At 39.4% G+C, this 15,462-nt stretch overlaps 1 protein-coding gene across 5 annotated transcripts in view; it reads left to right on the plus strand.

The window, feature by feature from the left end:
* Positions 1-15,462, plus strand: part of SHISAL1 (shisa like 1) — a 70,830-nt gene that overhangs the window by 17,556 nt on the left and 37,812 nt on the right. For all 5 annotated transcript variants that reach the window (XM_042050779.1, XM_042050778.1, XM_042050783.1 and 2 more), the window contains exon 2: positions 15,149-15,247. In XM_042050779.1, the coding sequence (XP_041906713.1) occupies positions 15,181-15,247 (67 nt within the window). In that variant the 5' untranslated portion in view covers positions 15,149-15,180. The remainder of the gene's footprint in view (positions 1-15,148; positions 15,248-15,462) is intronic.

Below are 15,462 nucleotides of genomic sequence, written 5' to 3' on the forward strand. Positions count from 1 at the left end.
CTTTTAGTGGTAAAAATAGGTGACATTAATATATATACAGTGCAATATAAATACTTAATGCTCATGATTATTTCTTTTCCTTTGGGCACAACAAACCTCTCCAGAATGTTTTTCATGCTTCAAATGCAAAAGCAAATTGAAACACAATGCAACTGTTTTCCTGGCTGGAGAAAAGCTGGATAATCTAGATGCTTTTCCCTGGTTGTGAGAACAAAATGGAAGTTTCCACTAAACTTCCTGGTGGTTCTGGTGTTTGCTCCCTGAGTAGCCTCAGAGAGCCACTGATGTGCTCCTATCAGGAGGAAGGCTGAACTCAGCTGGTTCTTGCTTCCTTCCACCTCTAAGACAAACAACAAAATAAACACCTTACTCAGGTTAACTGGTACCACTTCCAAGCACTGATATGCTCTGAAATCTTACTGTGTGTACTTCTGTGGGAGTTCTCCCTTTTTAATAGCAATATTTGCTTTCAAAACCATGCTGATCACTGGAAAGTTGGAAGGTGTCTGTGGGTGGTTACACCAGTCCGGCTGCCCTGAATTTTGAAATTAATTGTTTTAGTTGCAGATGCTTTGTTTGTCCTTCACAGGGACATTGTCCTGAGCTGACTGTGTTGCACAGTTGCAGCTGAGACGGTTCAGTTCAAACTGTTTCTAGTTCACTGCGCTGATATCCCCACAGGCCTCTTCTTAGTGCCTGCATCTCTCTGTCTTGTATTTCAGGCGTTCAGCAGCCAGTCAGAGACCTTCAGAAGCCAAGGTGTTGCTGCTGAATGGCGTTGTGTGGTCGGTTTTACCTGACTGGACCCAAGGCACCCACCAAAGCCTCTCTATTACTGCCTTTCTTAGCTGGACAGAGGAGAGAAGAGATAATGAAAGGCTCTGGAGTTCAGATAGGGGCAGGGAGAGATCCCTCCCCCATCACTGTCGTGGGAAAACCAGACTCGACCTGGGGAAATGGGTTGAATTCATTAAGAACAGGATAATGAAAAGTAAAACAAATCTTAAAACACTTGCCCCCCACCACTCCCTCCTTCACAGGCTTAATTTCATTCCCAATTCTCTCCCTCCTCTCCTCCCAGCAGCACAGGGAGTTGGGAATGGAGGTTAAGGGCAGTTCATCACATCTCACTCCACTCTTCTCTGCACCCAGTTACAGCTGTGCAAGAACTTTTCTTTTGTTCTTAAGTCCATTATCCCCAAGGTGTCACCACCATCTCTGCCGGGCTCAGCTTTGGCCAGTGGCAGGTCTGTCCTGGAGCCAGCTGGCATTGGCTCTGCTGGACATGGGTGAGCCTTCTGGGAGCTCCTCACAAAAGCCACCCCTGTAGCCCTCCCGAAACCAGAACTTTACCAGGCAAACCCAGTATCTGTATGGTGGGTGCTCACCCAGCTACTCTATCACTCCTTAGCTGGACAGGGTAGAGAAAACATGATGGAAAACAAGGAGGATGAGATAAAGTTTATTAAAGCAAAAGTGAAGGCTGGATATGCACGAGCAAAGGAAAAAGCCCAAAGATTTTATTCTCTGCTTCCCATCAGCAGGCAGCATCCAAGGGAAGTAGGGCTCCAGCACACAGTGGTTGCTCTGGAAGGCCAACATGGTAAATAATCAGTGATCTCCCTTCCTCCTCCTCTTCTTAGGTTTTGTATGAGTCAACGTCACATGGTTGGGAATATCCCTTTGGTCAGTTTGGGTCACTGGCCTGGCTGTGTCCCCTGGTGGGACCTTGCCCACCCCCAGCCCACTGCTGGGGGAGTGTTGGATGCTGTGCCAGCCCTGCCCAGCAGCACCAACAATTAAAGTTACCTTTAATTGTCTTATTTGTCTCCATTCCTAGTCAGTTTTCCTTTCTGCTTGCTTTAAGAAACAGTGCTTTCTGGGTTTCTTGATGGCTTGCTTCATGTGTTTGAAAATGCCAGGTATTTTCATGCTAGAGAAGCAAAGGGGCTCACTCTTACATATGCAGCAGGGATTCTTAGCACACTGTGATGTGTCAGTTCTGGTTGCCACCTCTTGGCTTCCCTGAAGAAGATTACCACTTCTCCACACGAATCTTGCTCTCCTCTCTGAGCATATTTTACAGTCATCTTCAGTTGAAGAGCCCTTTTTTGACAAGGAGGGAATTTGGAAGGCAGGCGCAGTGCAGATGCCAAGCGTGGTTATGAACCTTGTTGAGAAGGGTGATGCAGAATTTGGTGCCCACAATGTTGCACTTTCAAGCTAAAGGCCTGACTAACTGAGAAATGCTTCCCTAAGTGTGATTTTTCTTTAATTCTTTTTTAATCAGTGCTGTGCTTCAAGGTGAGTTTTCTTTTTAGACCGAGAGAGATTTCTGTAGTTTAGAATGGCCTTCCCAATTGCTGTTAATTACCTTGTAATACAAGGAAGATGATTGATTGCATGACTTGCTTTGGAAATTCATTGTTCAAAATGGCCTTCAGAAGCTGCTATGCTTAGCTCTTACAAGAATGATGAAATTGCAGGTTTGCCCTTTTGGTTTAATGTAAAATATTTTCTTGCTTCTTCAAATTAATGGGTGTTTCAATATTTCATTTTCTGAGTGCTTCTTTGAAATAAGGATTATGATCCAAGCTTAATTTCCTAATCAAAGACTATTGAGTTTCTCCCATATTTCTCACAGGACAAGTGATACTTTTTCCAAAGAGGACGCTGAGAAATGAAACTTTATTGGGAAGTGGGATGCAAAAGCAGTGATACAGCAAGGGCAAATCAGCCCTTTTGTAAAGCAAGAATAAGAGAATATTAAACTGGCCCAGTAGCATTTACTATTTATTTACAGCTGATCAATAGAAGTCATTGAATTAAGATATCCATGCTGATAAGAGCTTTGGAGAATAACAGACATTTATATAAATAATGTAATAATTTATTGCTATGATAATTACATAAAGACTTTTCAGGAATGAATTTTTTCCTTCAAAACATTTTCAGCCTCATTAGAGGAATATAGAAGAAATTTATCTATAAGACAAACTTCTCCTCGTGCCCGCATATCTTGAAGTCAGTTCTGCAGGAGGAAGACTGGACTGATAGGATCTTCTAACCTACTGAACTAGAGTACAGCCATCTGGTCGTTCTACCAGTCAGCAGAAAACTAGGATGATGAACTAAAGTTCTAGCAGCTGTAAGGAGTAATTCTGCCAACCAAAAAGCCCTGTTGCAGTTCCAGTGATTACTCCAATGTTTCGAGTCTCGTGCAGGTGGAATTTCTGGCCTTTGAAAACTATGTAAACCATTTTTTGGGCAGATGACTTACTTTAATTGGTCAGCTTACAATGTTTTTTCCTAACCTTTCATTGTGGCCAGGACAATCAAATTTCTGCATTGTATTATTGCAGAATGTATAAGATGCTAAAGAAAAATGAATTATGTCTTTGCATGAAAGACCTTGGATTGGCTAAGCCTTCTTAGGAGGACTGTGTTTACTTGCTACATTTTGCTGCAACTGTAAGGCCAGATTATGTTCTTAAAGTAGAATTTACTGACAGTGTAAAGTTTGTTTTACTTGAGGTTACATTTTGGATCTACAGCAGCTCCAACAGCTGATGCACTGGCTCTTCAAGAGCCCTTGGGCAAGCCTCATTTGCCACTGTTTTGGTTGCTGAAAAGGACACTAATCCTAGATGGTGATTACATGATAGAAATTACACCAAACCATGCTGCAGCCTGTGCCTGCCCTTTTAACTGATGTTGAAGCCCAGATATTAAAACATGAGGATTCAGGGATAAGGGGTTTACCCAATAGAAGGATTTATTTGAAGAGGAAAAAAAATAGGACAACAAGGAGAATAGAGAGTGACATATGAGCTTTGCTGAAATGCCACAAAGCAGAGCAGTATGTTTAATAGTGGAGAAGACAGTTGATTCCCAAGGAAGCTGAGGAATGGACTGCTGACTTTGATTTTTAGTAAAATAATTATTCAGAATAAAATTCAAGAACAGGAAGGGCTTTTCAGATCTGGTAATTTCTGTTCACACCATTTTTGCTGGAGGGACTAAATAATGATTTAAGCAGCTGAAAGAAGTAGAGGATGGGAAGGAATAGAATAAGGTTATCTGGCTACCATTCCCTTACTTGGAGAACTCTGTTCCCCATTACGCTGTCATTCAGTTTCTATCTCATTTATATGAGATAGAAATTAGATATTTCTATCATTTGCCTCTTAAAATAATAGCTGTATTTTTCCCTACAGTTGTCCAGAGATGTCTTTGAGAGTTGTCATTCCAGGTAAAATAAGGAAGGCAGATTCCAGTCCTTTTTTCTCCATATCAGGCCTCTTTATGTGGGGAATTCTGCTTTGTAATTTTAAATATAAAAAGCTTCTGTGCTCTTCACAGAGTCCATTAGATTCAGTTCAGTTACACTGAAGTTCTAAGGATTTCACAATTTAATATATTTTGGATGTAGTTTACTGTGCCAAGACACAAAATTGATTGTCTGGGCTATGTGACTTCATCCATACTGGTGAGTATATTACAAAGTGGGCGTAAAAGCCCTTATGGTTAGTGAAAAGAAAATCATTGCAGAATGAGCATCTGTGGCACCTGCCAAAAGAATTATATTTTTAATAGGCAAGAGGCTAAAATAAGTGTTGTTACAATAGATATAATATTTTGGGAACAGACCTTGAAAATGCCTTGAGATACCAGGATTAAAATAACACTCTGCTCATAAAATTTGCAAGCATATTGTGCCCTCCCTGCTTTAGATGCTGTAGTTCCAGCTTTTTGTTTGTTTGGGCTTTTTTTAGTATGTTTTATGATCAGTTTTCTGTGCTTCCCATTTAAGGGAAATAGCTAAAACCACCTGTATTATATGGTAATAAAATTGCTGCTTACCAAACATAACTAATTTCATGTTGCTAAAATACCCCAAAGAATGGGTCATTAGGAGACTCTGAGAAACTGTTCCCTGTATAAATAAGGGCTTTTTAATGTCGACTTTGATGAGGTAATGCATGTGATGTAGTGTTACTGCAGAGAGGAAATGCAGTTGTTCAGCCAAAATTTCCAGAAATAAAACATCTAATTTTTTAAATAATTCTTGGGATTTAAAACTCTGCATTCTTATTTTACTTCTTTACCTAATTTTGAGCTGTTCTTCACTATCTGAGGAGATTAAATATGATCCTTCAGAGACATCTAAGGTTGTTTTCTGCAAGGATGCTTTTAAGGGATGTTGGTATCCCTGTATCTTTTCACCACAACTTCTCATTAAGCTGAGCTGTGTATTTAATTATACAGAGGTATAATTAAACTTTCAGTTCTTTGGGTCAGAGGCTTTGTAAGTGCATCTCAAAGATGCAGTGGCTGGTATCTGGTTCCCATCAGAAAGTTGTTATCAACCTCTGACTGCCACTTTTCAGCTTTACTACTCCAGAGGCATCATTACACCTTGCAGTGACTTGAAAGTTGACTAGTTGACCATTACTAAGTTGGGTGCAGCAGAATTCCCAAGCCATGCTGGGAATTCTGTACATAAACTTCATGAAAATCTTTTAAGCATCGAGTGAGTTTGTATTCTCATAGGTGATGTTTCTTTTTCCCACCCCGACCACTTTCCGCACGGCTTTTTAAATCCGTGTTTCCTGTTTAAAGCATTAGGTCTAGAAACTTGATGTACAGTCCTCAATTCTGTTGTAGTCCTCCTTTATGACTGTAGCTGCTCTGAGCATCAGCTTCTTTTCTGTGAACTAGAAATAGTGCCACCCTTCCACTTGTCTTTTTTTTTTTTTTTTTTTTTTTTTTCCATTTGTTTGGACTCCAAAATATCTGAGAGAAGGAACAGACTTCATGACTGCAGTATTGCTTGCTGGTAAATAACTTTGCTGGGTTATGTATGTGATGCATGCTGGACTTTCTTCCTTACTTACCAAGTATTTGGACATAAGAGGTTCTGTTGGTGGTATTCTATATATTGGTTTCTAAGGAAAATGGGAAATCAATGTCACTTTTCACTTTCAGAGGAACCATTTCAGAAAGTTCTGGCAAATTGTTCTCTGTGTATTGCTGTAGTTAGACACCTATAAATGGGAAGTGTTTCAGATGGAAGCCACTTTTAAGGATGGGACTGTTTGGAGCCAAAATGTGTTAGTGATTGTAGTAGCTGGAAGACCCTGGATTATGCTGTGTGTGAGGGATGTAAACTTGCCCACCGAGCATATCCAAATCAATATTAAATGTCTGTGGCTTCAATCTGCAGCTGATGCTTCTGGTATATTCCATTTTGCTCAGCACCCCTGGGCTCAGTGATGAGAGGGGTGTTTGATGCTCAATCCATGGGAGGCCAAGAATCAGAATCTCTGTGGAATTCTGTACAAGCCTTTGGATGCAGCTCCTCTCGCACCCACCTCTGTGCACAGCATAAAATCTGCAGACACCCCAAGCTAGGCAGAAAATAAGCAGTTTTTACATCTTGTAAAACAAAGGCTGTGAAACAAAGTTTGGGGGCGTGTGATGTCACCACCAACAGCACAGCTTTGTTTTACCTGGTTTTTCAGTTCCAAAAATTGCACGCTTAAAAAAGGAAGAAAAAGAGAAATTGTTGAAAGCCACTTTTCTGTTGCTCTGCACGCTTTTTCTCCTTCTGCTTGGCAACCTCCACACCTGCTGTTCTGACTACTAAAAATTGTCCTTTCTTTTGTCCTGCAGGTATTTCTGCTTAAGAGGAGAGGACAAAGGATTCACTAGCATTTTCCTTGGTTCCTCTGCCTTGTTACTTTCAAAATTAAGTTTTTGTTAACAATCCGGTGTTCTTGGGGTTGAAAATTTAGGGGTTTTAATTAGAATGGCTGTGAGCTAGGATGGTTGCAGTAGTACAGCCACGTACTGCCCTTAAAACCAGCTTTTTAATATGTTTGTTATGTGTACAGCAGTGAAAAATGGCATTTTCTGCTGCAGTGTGAGGCTGGTGTGTTCAGTCAGAACGAGGCAAAAGAACAGGTGAAAAGGAAGTTACTCCCACCTTCTACTGTGCATTTTTTCTTTCCAACATTCCTTGGTTAAGGCTCCCACACAGTTTCCTTTTTCCTTAGCTGGTGCAGTGACAGCTCCTTTTCCTGTTGGAGTCTGCTTTAGGAACAACCTTCATCTGTGATGTTACTGAGAAGCATTTCAGCATATGAAACATTTGCAGATGTTTTGAGGGGAGAGGCAAATTCTTTTGGAGTTGGACTTGCTGATGCTTGTGGGTCCCTTTCATCTTGATTCTGTGATTTCTCAGTTTACTCCAGTGGATGGTTTTCATCATTTTCTTTAATGAGAGGGTAAGGAAGATTTGACCAAAATGTTTGCAGGAATTCAGAGTTGTTTTCCTCTTAAGGAAACTCTGAGTAGTTTCAGATTTACAAAATGAAGAAGTCCTACCTTTTGCACATTGAAGTGTTATCCTTAGGAAAGTTGGAATAATACTGCCAACGTACTTGTAGGGCAGATCCATCTATGTCAGACAAGCTATGCTTTGTGTTGGTGTGGTTAAATGATCCTTAGGAGGGGAAAAAAAAGAAGTACTTTTTTTTGCATTTTGAAATGTTTAATTAGATTGTAAAGGAATGGAGTAATAATTTGTATTTGTAAAAGGAAACATCCTTTCTAAAGTTGACGGAAAGAGGAAAAAAGTATTTATGAGAATTCTGATTTCCTTTGTATTTGACATGATTAATGTTTTTTGGAGTTGACTTCAATTTTTGTTTAACTTGCTCTTCATATTTTTTCACTTTTGAACAAAATAACATTTGAAAATGTCTACAGGCCCAGAGTGACAGAAGGTTAGAAACCCATCTGATTAGATGCAGATATTGATAATTGATGTTCAAGAATGTGAGAATGAAATAAAATTTAGGTGGCACAGACTTTGCACAGGAAGGTTTATTTTTCAGAAGAGGCCATTTTGAAAGAAAAACATGTCAAAAAATGTTCCCAGAGAGACTGTAGGTAGTTTTTGGTTTCTGTATATATACAGCTGACAGCATATTGGAGAAACTGAAAATATGCTCACATTTTTCCCTAAATAAACTGCTGATATATTACTTTTTTCTCAAATGGATATTAAAAATACACTAGCCAGGTTTACTGCCATTTTTACAGGTACACACATTCTCAAGTTTTTGAGCTATACTGTAAAGCAGAGATGAGGGATTAGATCTGGGAGTTTTTTTTAAAACCTAGCTGTTATAAAACCTCTAATCTTACCATCAAAACTCATTTTATTTCTTAGTAATATCCTTAAAATTACTTGGACAAACTGTTTCACATAAACTAGTAGAAATGGTATTACTGCTTTAAGACTTGGTAATATTTTAAATTAAAGCACATTTTCTCTGGTTCCATACCGAAAGTAACTCAAAAAACACAAGTAGAAGTTTCCGTGCATTTCTTTAAAAACCCAAACTTGATTAACAGTAGATATTTGTAATCACTTAAAAATGTATCCCACGGCTTTCTTAAACTCTCTTAGAATATTATTACACAACAGTGTGTATTTCCTTCCCATTCCTGCCTCATGGGACACTGAGACCATTCATAATTTCAGAGTGAAAATTCAGTTTCCTGGGATTACTGTGTTGTTTCGTGCATAGTTTGATAGTCTCACCCCGCCAGATTTATGAATTCATTAACAGAGCACTCGGTTGAGCTCCCACAGATCATAGATGTTGAGTTGTACAAAATCCCCTCAGCTGACTCAGTAATCCAGGTGTACATTTGAACTGACTTATTTCACTAAAAATAAGGATTCTGGATGACTACAACAAACCTTTACCAGCTGCCTACGCTCAGGCTGATAAAGTACATGCAAATGAGAAAATACAAATATTTTAGTCTCAGTGTTTTCAGAGCATTAAGGAAGGTTGCTGCTCTTGGCTGCAGAATGAATCTTGTTTAATGACAAGTGAGAAAGTTGCCACTAACTTGTAGCTGAAGTTAGCTGTCAGTGTCAGTAAATCATCACAACTGCAGCTGTTATTTTTACAAAGCTGACTGTCTCCACAAAGTAATTCAGGTATTTTTCCCCAAAATGAGGTCTAATGTATAAAGTGGAGGGCCAGTTGTAGGAAAGACAACAGTCTAAAATTTTCTGACCTTTATCAGCAGTAAATCTAGGAAATCAAACATTTATTCTACCAAATGCAAATATGCAATGAATCACTTATTTACACTACAGCTACATTATGGTATTGTCTTTAATACCTTTAGATGTGCTATGGAGACAGTTTGGACTTTGGCTGTCAATAAAGTTTGCGCTCTCTTGTGGAACTTTCTCGTCAGTTAAATTTTGTGGTTATAAGGTCTGAATGCACCACTGACTGTCTGAAATTAATTCTCTTGTAATAAAGGGACCCTTTAACTTCTGTATCAGATTCTACTGTGCATCGTGCTTAGGGTGGGAATTGCTAAAACCCGTTTCCAACTTGGATGTTTCTCTCAGGGTGTGGTGTGGGACAGTTCCCAACGACCAACTAAATGTGTTGGTGAAAAGGGGAAAGGGTTAAAAGAGAGGTAAAAGGAGGTGAATGAGTGCCTTTGATAGCTGGCACTTGTGGCAGGTACAGGTTTCTTGGCCTCATCACGTTAATAACAGCTTGAAGTTCTCAAGATGGCCTTCAGGCTGTACTTCAGAGCTCTATTTTTAGGATTCATGCATGTTGTCTCTTCATAACTGTTTGGAGAACAGCTGTGGAAATAATAAACATTGGGGGGGTGAAAAGCAGTGCATATTTTCAATTATAAAATTCATAAAATAAGGGGGAAGAATTTCATGGCCTAGGTAGTGTAATATACATTTGCTCACCTTTAGCAGTGCTAAAGCCCTGACTGCAAATGCTTTATCTGCTGTTGGATAGAGACTGACACATGCCTAACTTCCAGCATATGTGTAGTGAGATGTTTTTAGGGAAGAGGCACTGAGTCATGTTAATGCTGCATTATAATCCAGAAGGTTTTCTACCAGCAGCTCCTTTTCATAGGCTGTTTCAAGACAACTGTCGATTGAAAACTAGTATCTGTTTTTCATAAACATTTTCTTGAGGTTGCTGCAGTGTGAAACCACGTTTTCTTAATAATCAGGTTTTCTTTCATGCCAGTTATATGGCTTCCTTTGAAATAAGCCTGTAATTCCATTGTAATAGCATTTATGAGCGCACACTGGATGCATTTTTAAGGCCTATTTAATGTGAGAAGTGAACAGAGCTGGACTAGGAGTTAGGTTTGGATCACAGCCTCTTCTTTTCCATCTAATTTTAAACAGCTTTCTCAACCACTGTGATGCCCTGGTCATGTTCCTCATCCCCTTACTGCTTCCACAATGAACCAGCATTGTCTGTCATGTACCCTGATGTATTTTTACCCACGTAGTTTTTTGTAGATGTGCCTCTCTTGGTTTAAAAGGGATTTACCTGTGTGTCTCTTGAGTAACTGAGAATTAGCAGAAGCTCCATGGCTCTCTGCCTTCGGTAATGCTGTGTTTTTATTTACCTTGGAAGACCTGGCAGCTGTTGGGATGTTTATTAGGACTTTCAGGGCACTAAGAAAATGCAAGCAACTGAAAACAAAATGATACCAAAGTTACTTGCACAACCTTGCTGTAAGGGATAGAGGCAGATAAAAGAGGGGGCATAGAAGGTGTAACAAGGATGTTTTCTTAGGAAAGATTGCAAGAAGTGTGAGCTGTTAGCCTAAGAAAAGGCTGAGTGAAGATACAATAGCACTACTTGTATGTATTAATTCAAAGATTGATGCCAAGAGCTGTAACCAGGGTGTCTGTAGGTAAATCACTCTCCAGCTCCACTGCTGATAGAGACGGCTTAAAGCAGAGCAAAGGAGCTGCAAGCTGGGCATAGGGAAACCTTTCTAGGGTAGAGAAACACTCTAGGGAACTGCCTGAGAAGCTTAGAAAACCACTGGTGGTGGGAATCCTGTGAACTTCTCCTAAGAATGGTTTAGATGTTCTTAATCCTATGACAGGAAAAAGGAATTAAATGATCTCCCGAATTGCCCTATTTTCTGTTCTATGCAGAGAGGACTTGTCAGGCAGTGCTGATGCATTTAATAAACTCCCTTGCTAGCTCCTTTTGTTCTTCCTACTAACCAAGAAATGCAAAATGTGCATTGTTTTACAGACATCTCTTCTAAACATAACTTTTCTTTTCCTTCAAAGTCAGGGGAAGATAATTTCTTCATCAGAATCTTCCCTCATGAAATGGTTGTTTCTCTTGGCAGCTTTTCTTTGCAGTGATTCACTGATTCCCTTCAAGAAAAGACAGCTAGATAAAACTATGAGGATAACCAAAGCAGTGTACGTAGGAACAGAGTGAGAGCTAAAATGTCATGGAAAAGTAAAGTGTGGCACAATGAGCTGATACATTTCTATAGTCTCCTTGATGATAACATTACAGCACCTTTCCTTTGAGTGTGGCTCTCTTTGGATCATGCATGGCTGGGTCTGCTGCAAGGGAAAGCAATATTCTGAACAGAATCCTTATCCATGAGAAGATAGCAAAATCATGAGTGAGGGCCATTTCTTCCATTCCAGATTAGACATGTCATCGTTTAACCCCAGCCTGCAACTAAGTGCCATGTAGCTGCTTGCTTAAAAATAATAATGATAATGATGATAATTAAGGGGAATAAGGACAAGATGTGGAAACACAGTGAGAAAAGGCCTCTAAAAATGCAATTCCTCAACCATTTCTTTAGTCTGCTTTCTGGTGTAGCTGCAGAGACAATTGTGATTTCCAGCGGAAAGGAGGAGGTAGTGTGAAGGTACGAATCTCAAAGGAGAAAGAAAAGGATGGGCAGCATCATTACCTCCACAGTGATCACAGATAAGCTTCGAATGGTGCATTAAAAATGAAAACTGGTGCATTAGACCACCCTTCTAATTGATGGTTTTCTGAACTAGAAGAAAAACCTAATCACACAGCCTGCAGGGCCTCAAATTTTATTTAAAAAATACAAAAAAAGAAATTGCAACTAAATCCTCCTTTCCTCTGTCCTTTGGATGTAATGCTCTGATGATCATAGCAGTCTTCAATCAATAATAAATAATAATTTATTTATCCAGATCACTGATAATTACCATGTTTCCGCCCTCTCTATTGTGGCCTGACATCAGGAAGCACTTTTTATGATTTAAGCTCTTCCTTGTAGCATATCACCTGTTGTCCTCCACATCTCTTCCAGTGGCTGATTGGGCTCTAATAGCTCAGAGATGTCATCATGGTACTGCATGAAATACGATGGCTTTAGCCAGACAGGAGCATGTAAAAAACTCAAAAAAGGAGTGAACAGTTATTTGTATTTCTGACCCCTGAAAAATGGTCTTACTCTGTTTAATGATCACTGAAGCAATAAAATTATTGCTTATTAATTAAGTTATAAAATTGGAGCATTTCCCTACTGCCACAAATATACACCTAGATGTATGTGTGTTTTCATTTACACAGGTTCTGTCACTCTGCTGGCTCTCAATGTGCAGCTCTCGCTGTTCTAGTCCCCCACTCTGATCCTCCCAGCTGACACTCAGTAAAATACAAGCATTGCATGATTTGGATTAAAATGCCAATTTCATTGTTGCCCTTTCTGTTGGATATAATTGAGTAAAATTTCCCTCCCCAAAAAGCTTCCAGATTTTTACCTCCAGTGCTGTTTAAGAAATTACAAGTGAGGCTGTACTCAGTTAGTACAGGATTGTACTTTCCAAGACGTGCACCTGATTTCCAGACTGAGTTATTCTTCCACAGCTGATAGGAAGCTTTTTTTGGTCATTCTCACTGCCTGCTCAAATTGCATGCTACTAAAGTGAGATATTTTACAAGCATCTACTGCATTATGACTGTCTTTAAGCTACTTTAGTACACAACCCTGAGAGAAATAAAATTAACTTTGCCATAAGCCCACAGTAATCACATTAATTATATTTATTTCCTTAATTATTTACTTATTGGAATGTATATTAACCATGCCATTAGTTTTGTCTGGATCAACATCACACTCACAAGCTTGTGATTACCTGGATTATGTCACTTCTAAAAATGTTCTTATATTTCTTCAGGTCATCTGAAAGTTGCCATTGTTTTCCAGCAAACTGAAAAAATTATATACACATCCCCCAGCCAGCTCTGCTGAAATAACTAGGTACAAATTGCGCAGAATAGCCAATATTAAATTACAAACCTTAGTATCAATTCAATAATGTCATCCTGAATTATTCTTGGTATGGAAATATTTAATAGTCTCAGCTATACCAAACATCTTTGTCGTCCCAGATACACAACGGGAGTGTTTATTGATCTCTTTTTAATTAACTGTTACGAAGGCCAAGATTTCCCTTAGTAATGAATCACCACCAGAATTCCTGCAGCTTTGGTTTACTCAGGAAAATATCAAGTTCCTTTTATTCCTGTCAATATTGGCAATAATTTGTTCTTTGTAGCTGTTTTTCTTGATTAAACTCCTCCATTCTCAACCTCTGGTTTATATTAATTATTATTCTTTTTTTAAATACAATTCCAACTTTTAAGTCTGCTTAGTTTTCTAATTAATATGATATTCCTTGTGAAAAAAAGGAGGCAGTTTTTTCAAACAGTATTGATGAGAAATATTCTTACTTAGCATTCCTAGTTTACTGCACTTTTATTTTCTTTTTAGGGTTACAGTTTCAAATTATTTTCCTCCGGAGGAACTGGCTTATTTTAAAGATACAAATACAGTGGTTTGGGTGTTAATCATGCTTGCAGAAAACAGTGCAAACTGTCATGATGTCTTCTAAAAGTTACACTGACTTTTAGGTTTGTGAGCTGTTGTTTTTTATGTGCTAAGATGGTTTTTGGTGAATCTGCTTGCACCACACACAGCATTTTGTGTTTGTGAGAAATCTTTTGCCTCTCAACATGTTGTAGGTAGCACTGTGTCTCCCCTCCAGTGCCCACGTCTGTTACTCAGAATTCAGTTACTCATGGTGTGTTAATTTTCACCCCCTCCTCCTTTTGTTACATGCAGGTGCAATTGTTTGGGGATTTAACTTGATTCAGTAGGTTGTAGCAGACACTAACTAGTAAACCACATAATATTTATAGGATACAGCACTTATTTCATAAGGATTTGGCAAAATGTGTCTCTTGAGGTGTCAGGAGCAGCATAATTTTTACAGAAATTGCTATTTCCCTTTTTTTCCCCAAGCTGCTCCATTGTAAACGCCTTAGAAGAATTTTAGCAGCGCAGGAGTTGGACTCACCTCACCAGCTTGCTGCAGCACCACCTGGGCCATCCTGCCTGGGGCCCAAGCTCCCAATGTTCGTGTACAAAGGCAGAAATTGCCTCTTTGTTGTGCCCTGAAGTCAGTGTGAGTCCAGGATGCTGAAAACCTCCAAGGCCCAGCGTTAGAAGGGTTTATCAGTGACAGCAGGACCAGGTACCACCCGCTCCTGCTCACCTTGGTGGTGACACGTGGGACAGTCTCTGCTGCAGCTGCTGTTGTTGAATCAACATGAAGAGGAGTTTGGACTCGCCCTGTCTGGGAAACACCAAGGAGAGCCTTTGTAGGAGGGCTGCCAGTCAAACCAAAATGCATCACTTCTCACTCCCCGTCCTAGGAAAACAACAAGTAATGATCCCGTGAGAGGCTCTGATTCTAACGAAAAGACTTTTTTGAAGTGTTTCCAACCATCTCAGTTGCTTGACCCACTTTCTGAGCGACTGCACCCTCTAATGGGGTAAAAGAGATTGACTTTCAAAGCAGCCAATTTATTTTTCTATTGTTTATTCCTTTCCAGCCCCTACACATATAATACAATAGCCTGTTCGTGTGACAGTAAAACAAGCACAGTTCTGCTGGATGCAGGTTACAGGGGACGTATGAATATTCAGTAAAGACTTCATATGATTCATCTCTACTCTGGGTTAATGAGAAGTATGTAAACAGCTGTATATATCCATGGTGAAATGAGAAAGGAATTTTAATCATAGAAAGGAGAATTTATTTCACTTGTAAGTCCAGAAAAAAGTATGATATTTTTCCTACTGTTTGAAGCCATCTCATTTTACCAAAGTTTTGTGGGGAAGTGAATATTTGAACGACGAGAGGAGATGAAGCAGACACTTAATCACGATGTTGCATCTTGTCCCACAGGTAATTCTCTAATGGACCAATGAAAGCCAACGATGACAAGTTGTGGTCAACAGTCCTTGAATGTGCTGATGGTTCTGCTCTCATTACTCCTGTCAGCAGGTAACTTGCGTAATTTATCTTGTACTGATGTGTGCCACAGGAAAAATATAGTTGCAATTTAATACCGTCTTCTTACAAAACAAACAAGACCAAATGATTGTTAGTTGCATAATAAATAAATCATAGAATGGTTAGGGCTGGAAGGGACCTTCAAGATCATCTAGTTAAGAACTGGAAGCTGGAATTTGAAATGGAATTGAAAATCCACTTTAAGA

This window comes from Corvus kubaryi, unplaced genomic scaffold, assembly GCF_017639235.1.
Source record: "Corvus kubaryi isolate FWS band 111438036 unplaced genomic scaffold, C.kubaryi_AGA036_p1.0 74, whole genome shotgun sequence".
NCBI lineage: Eukaryota > Metazoa > Chordata > Aves > Passeriformes > Corvidae > Corvus > Corvus kubaryi.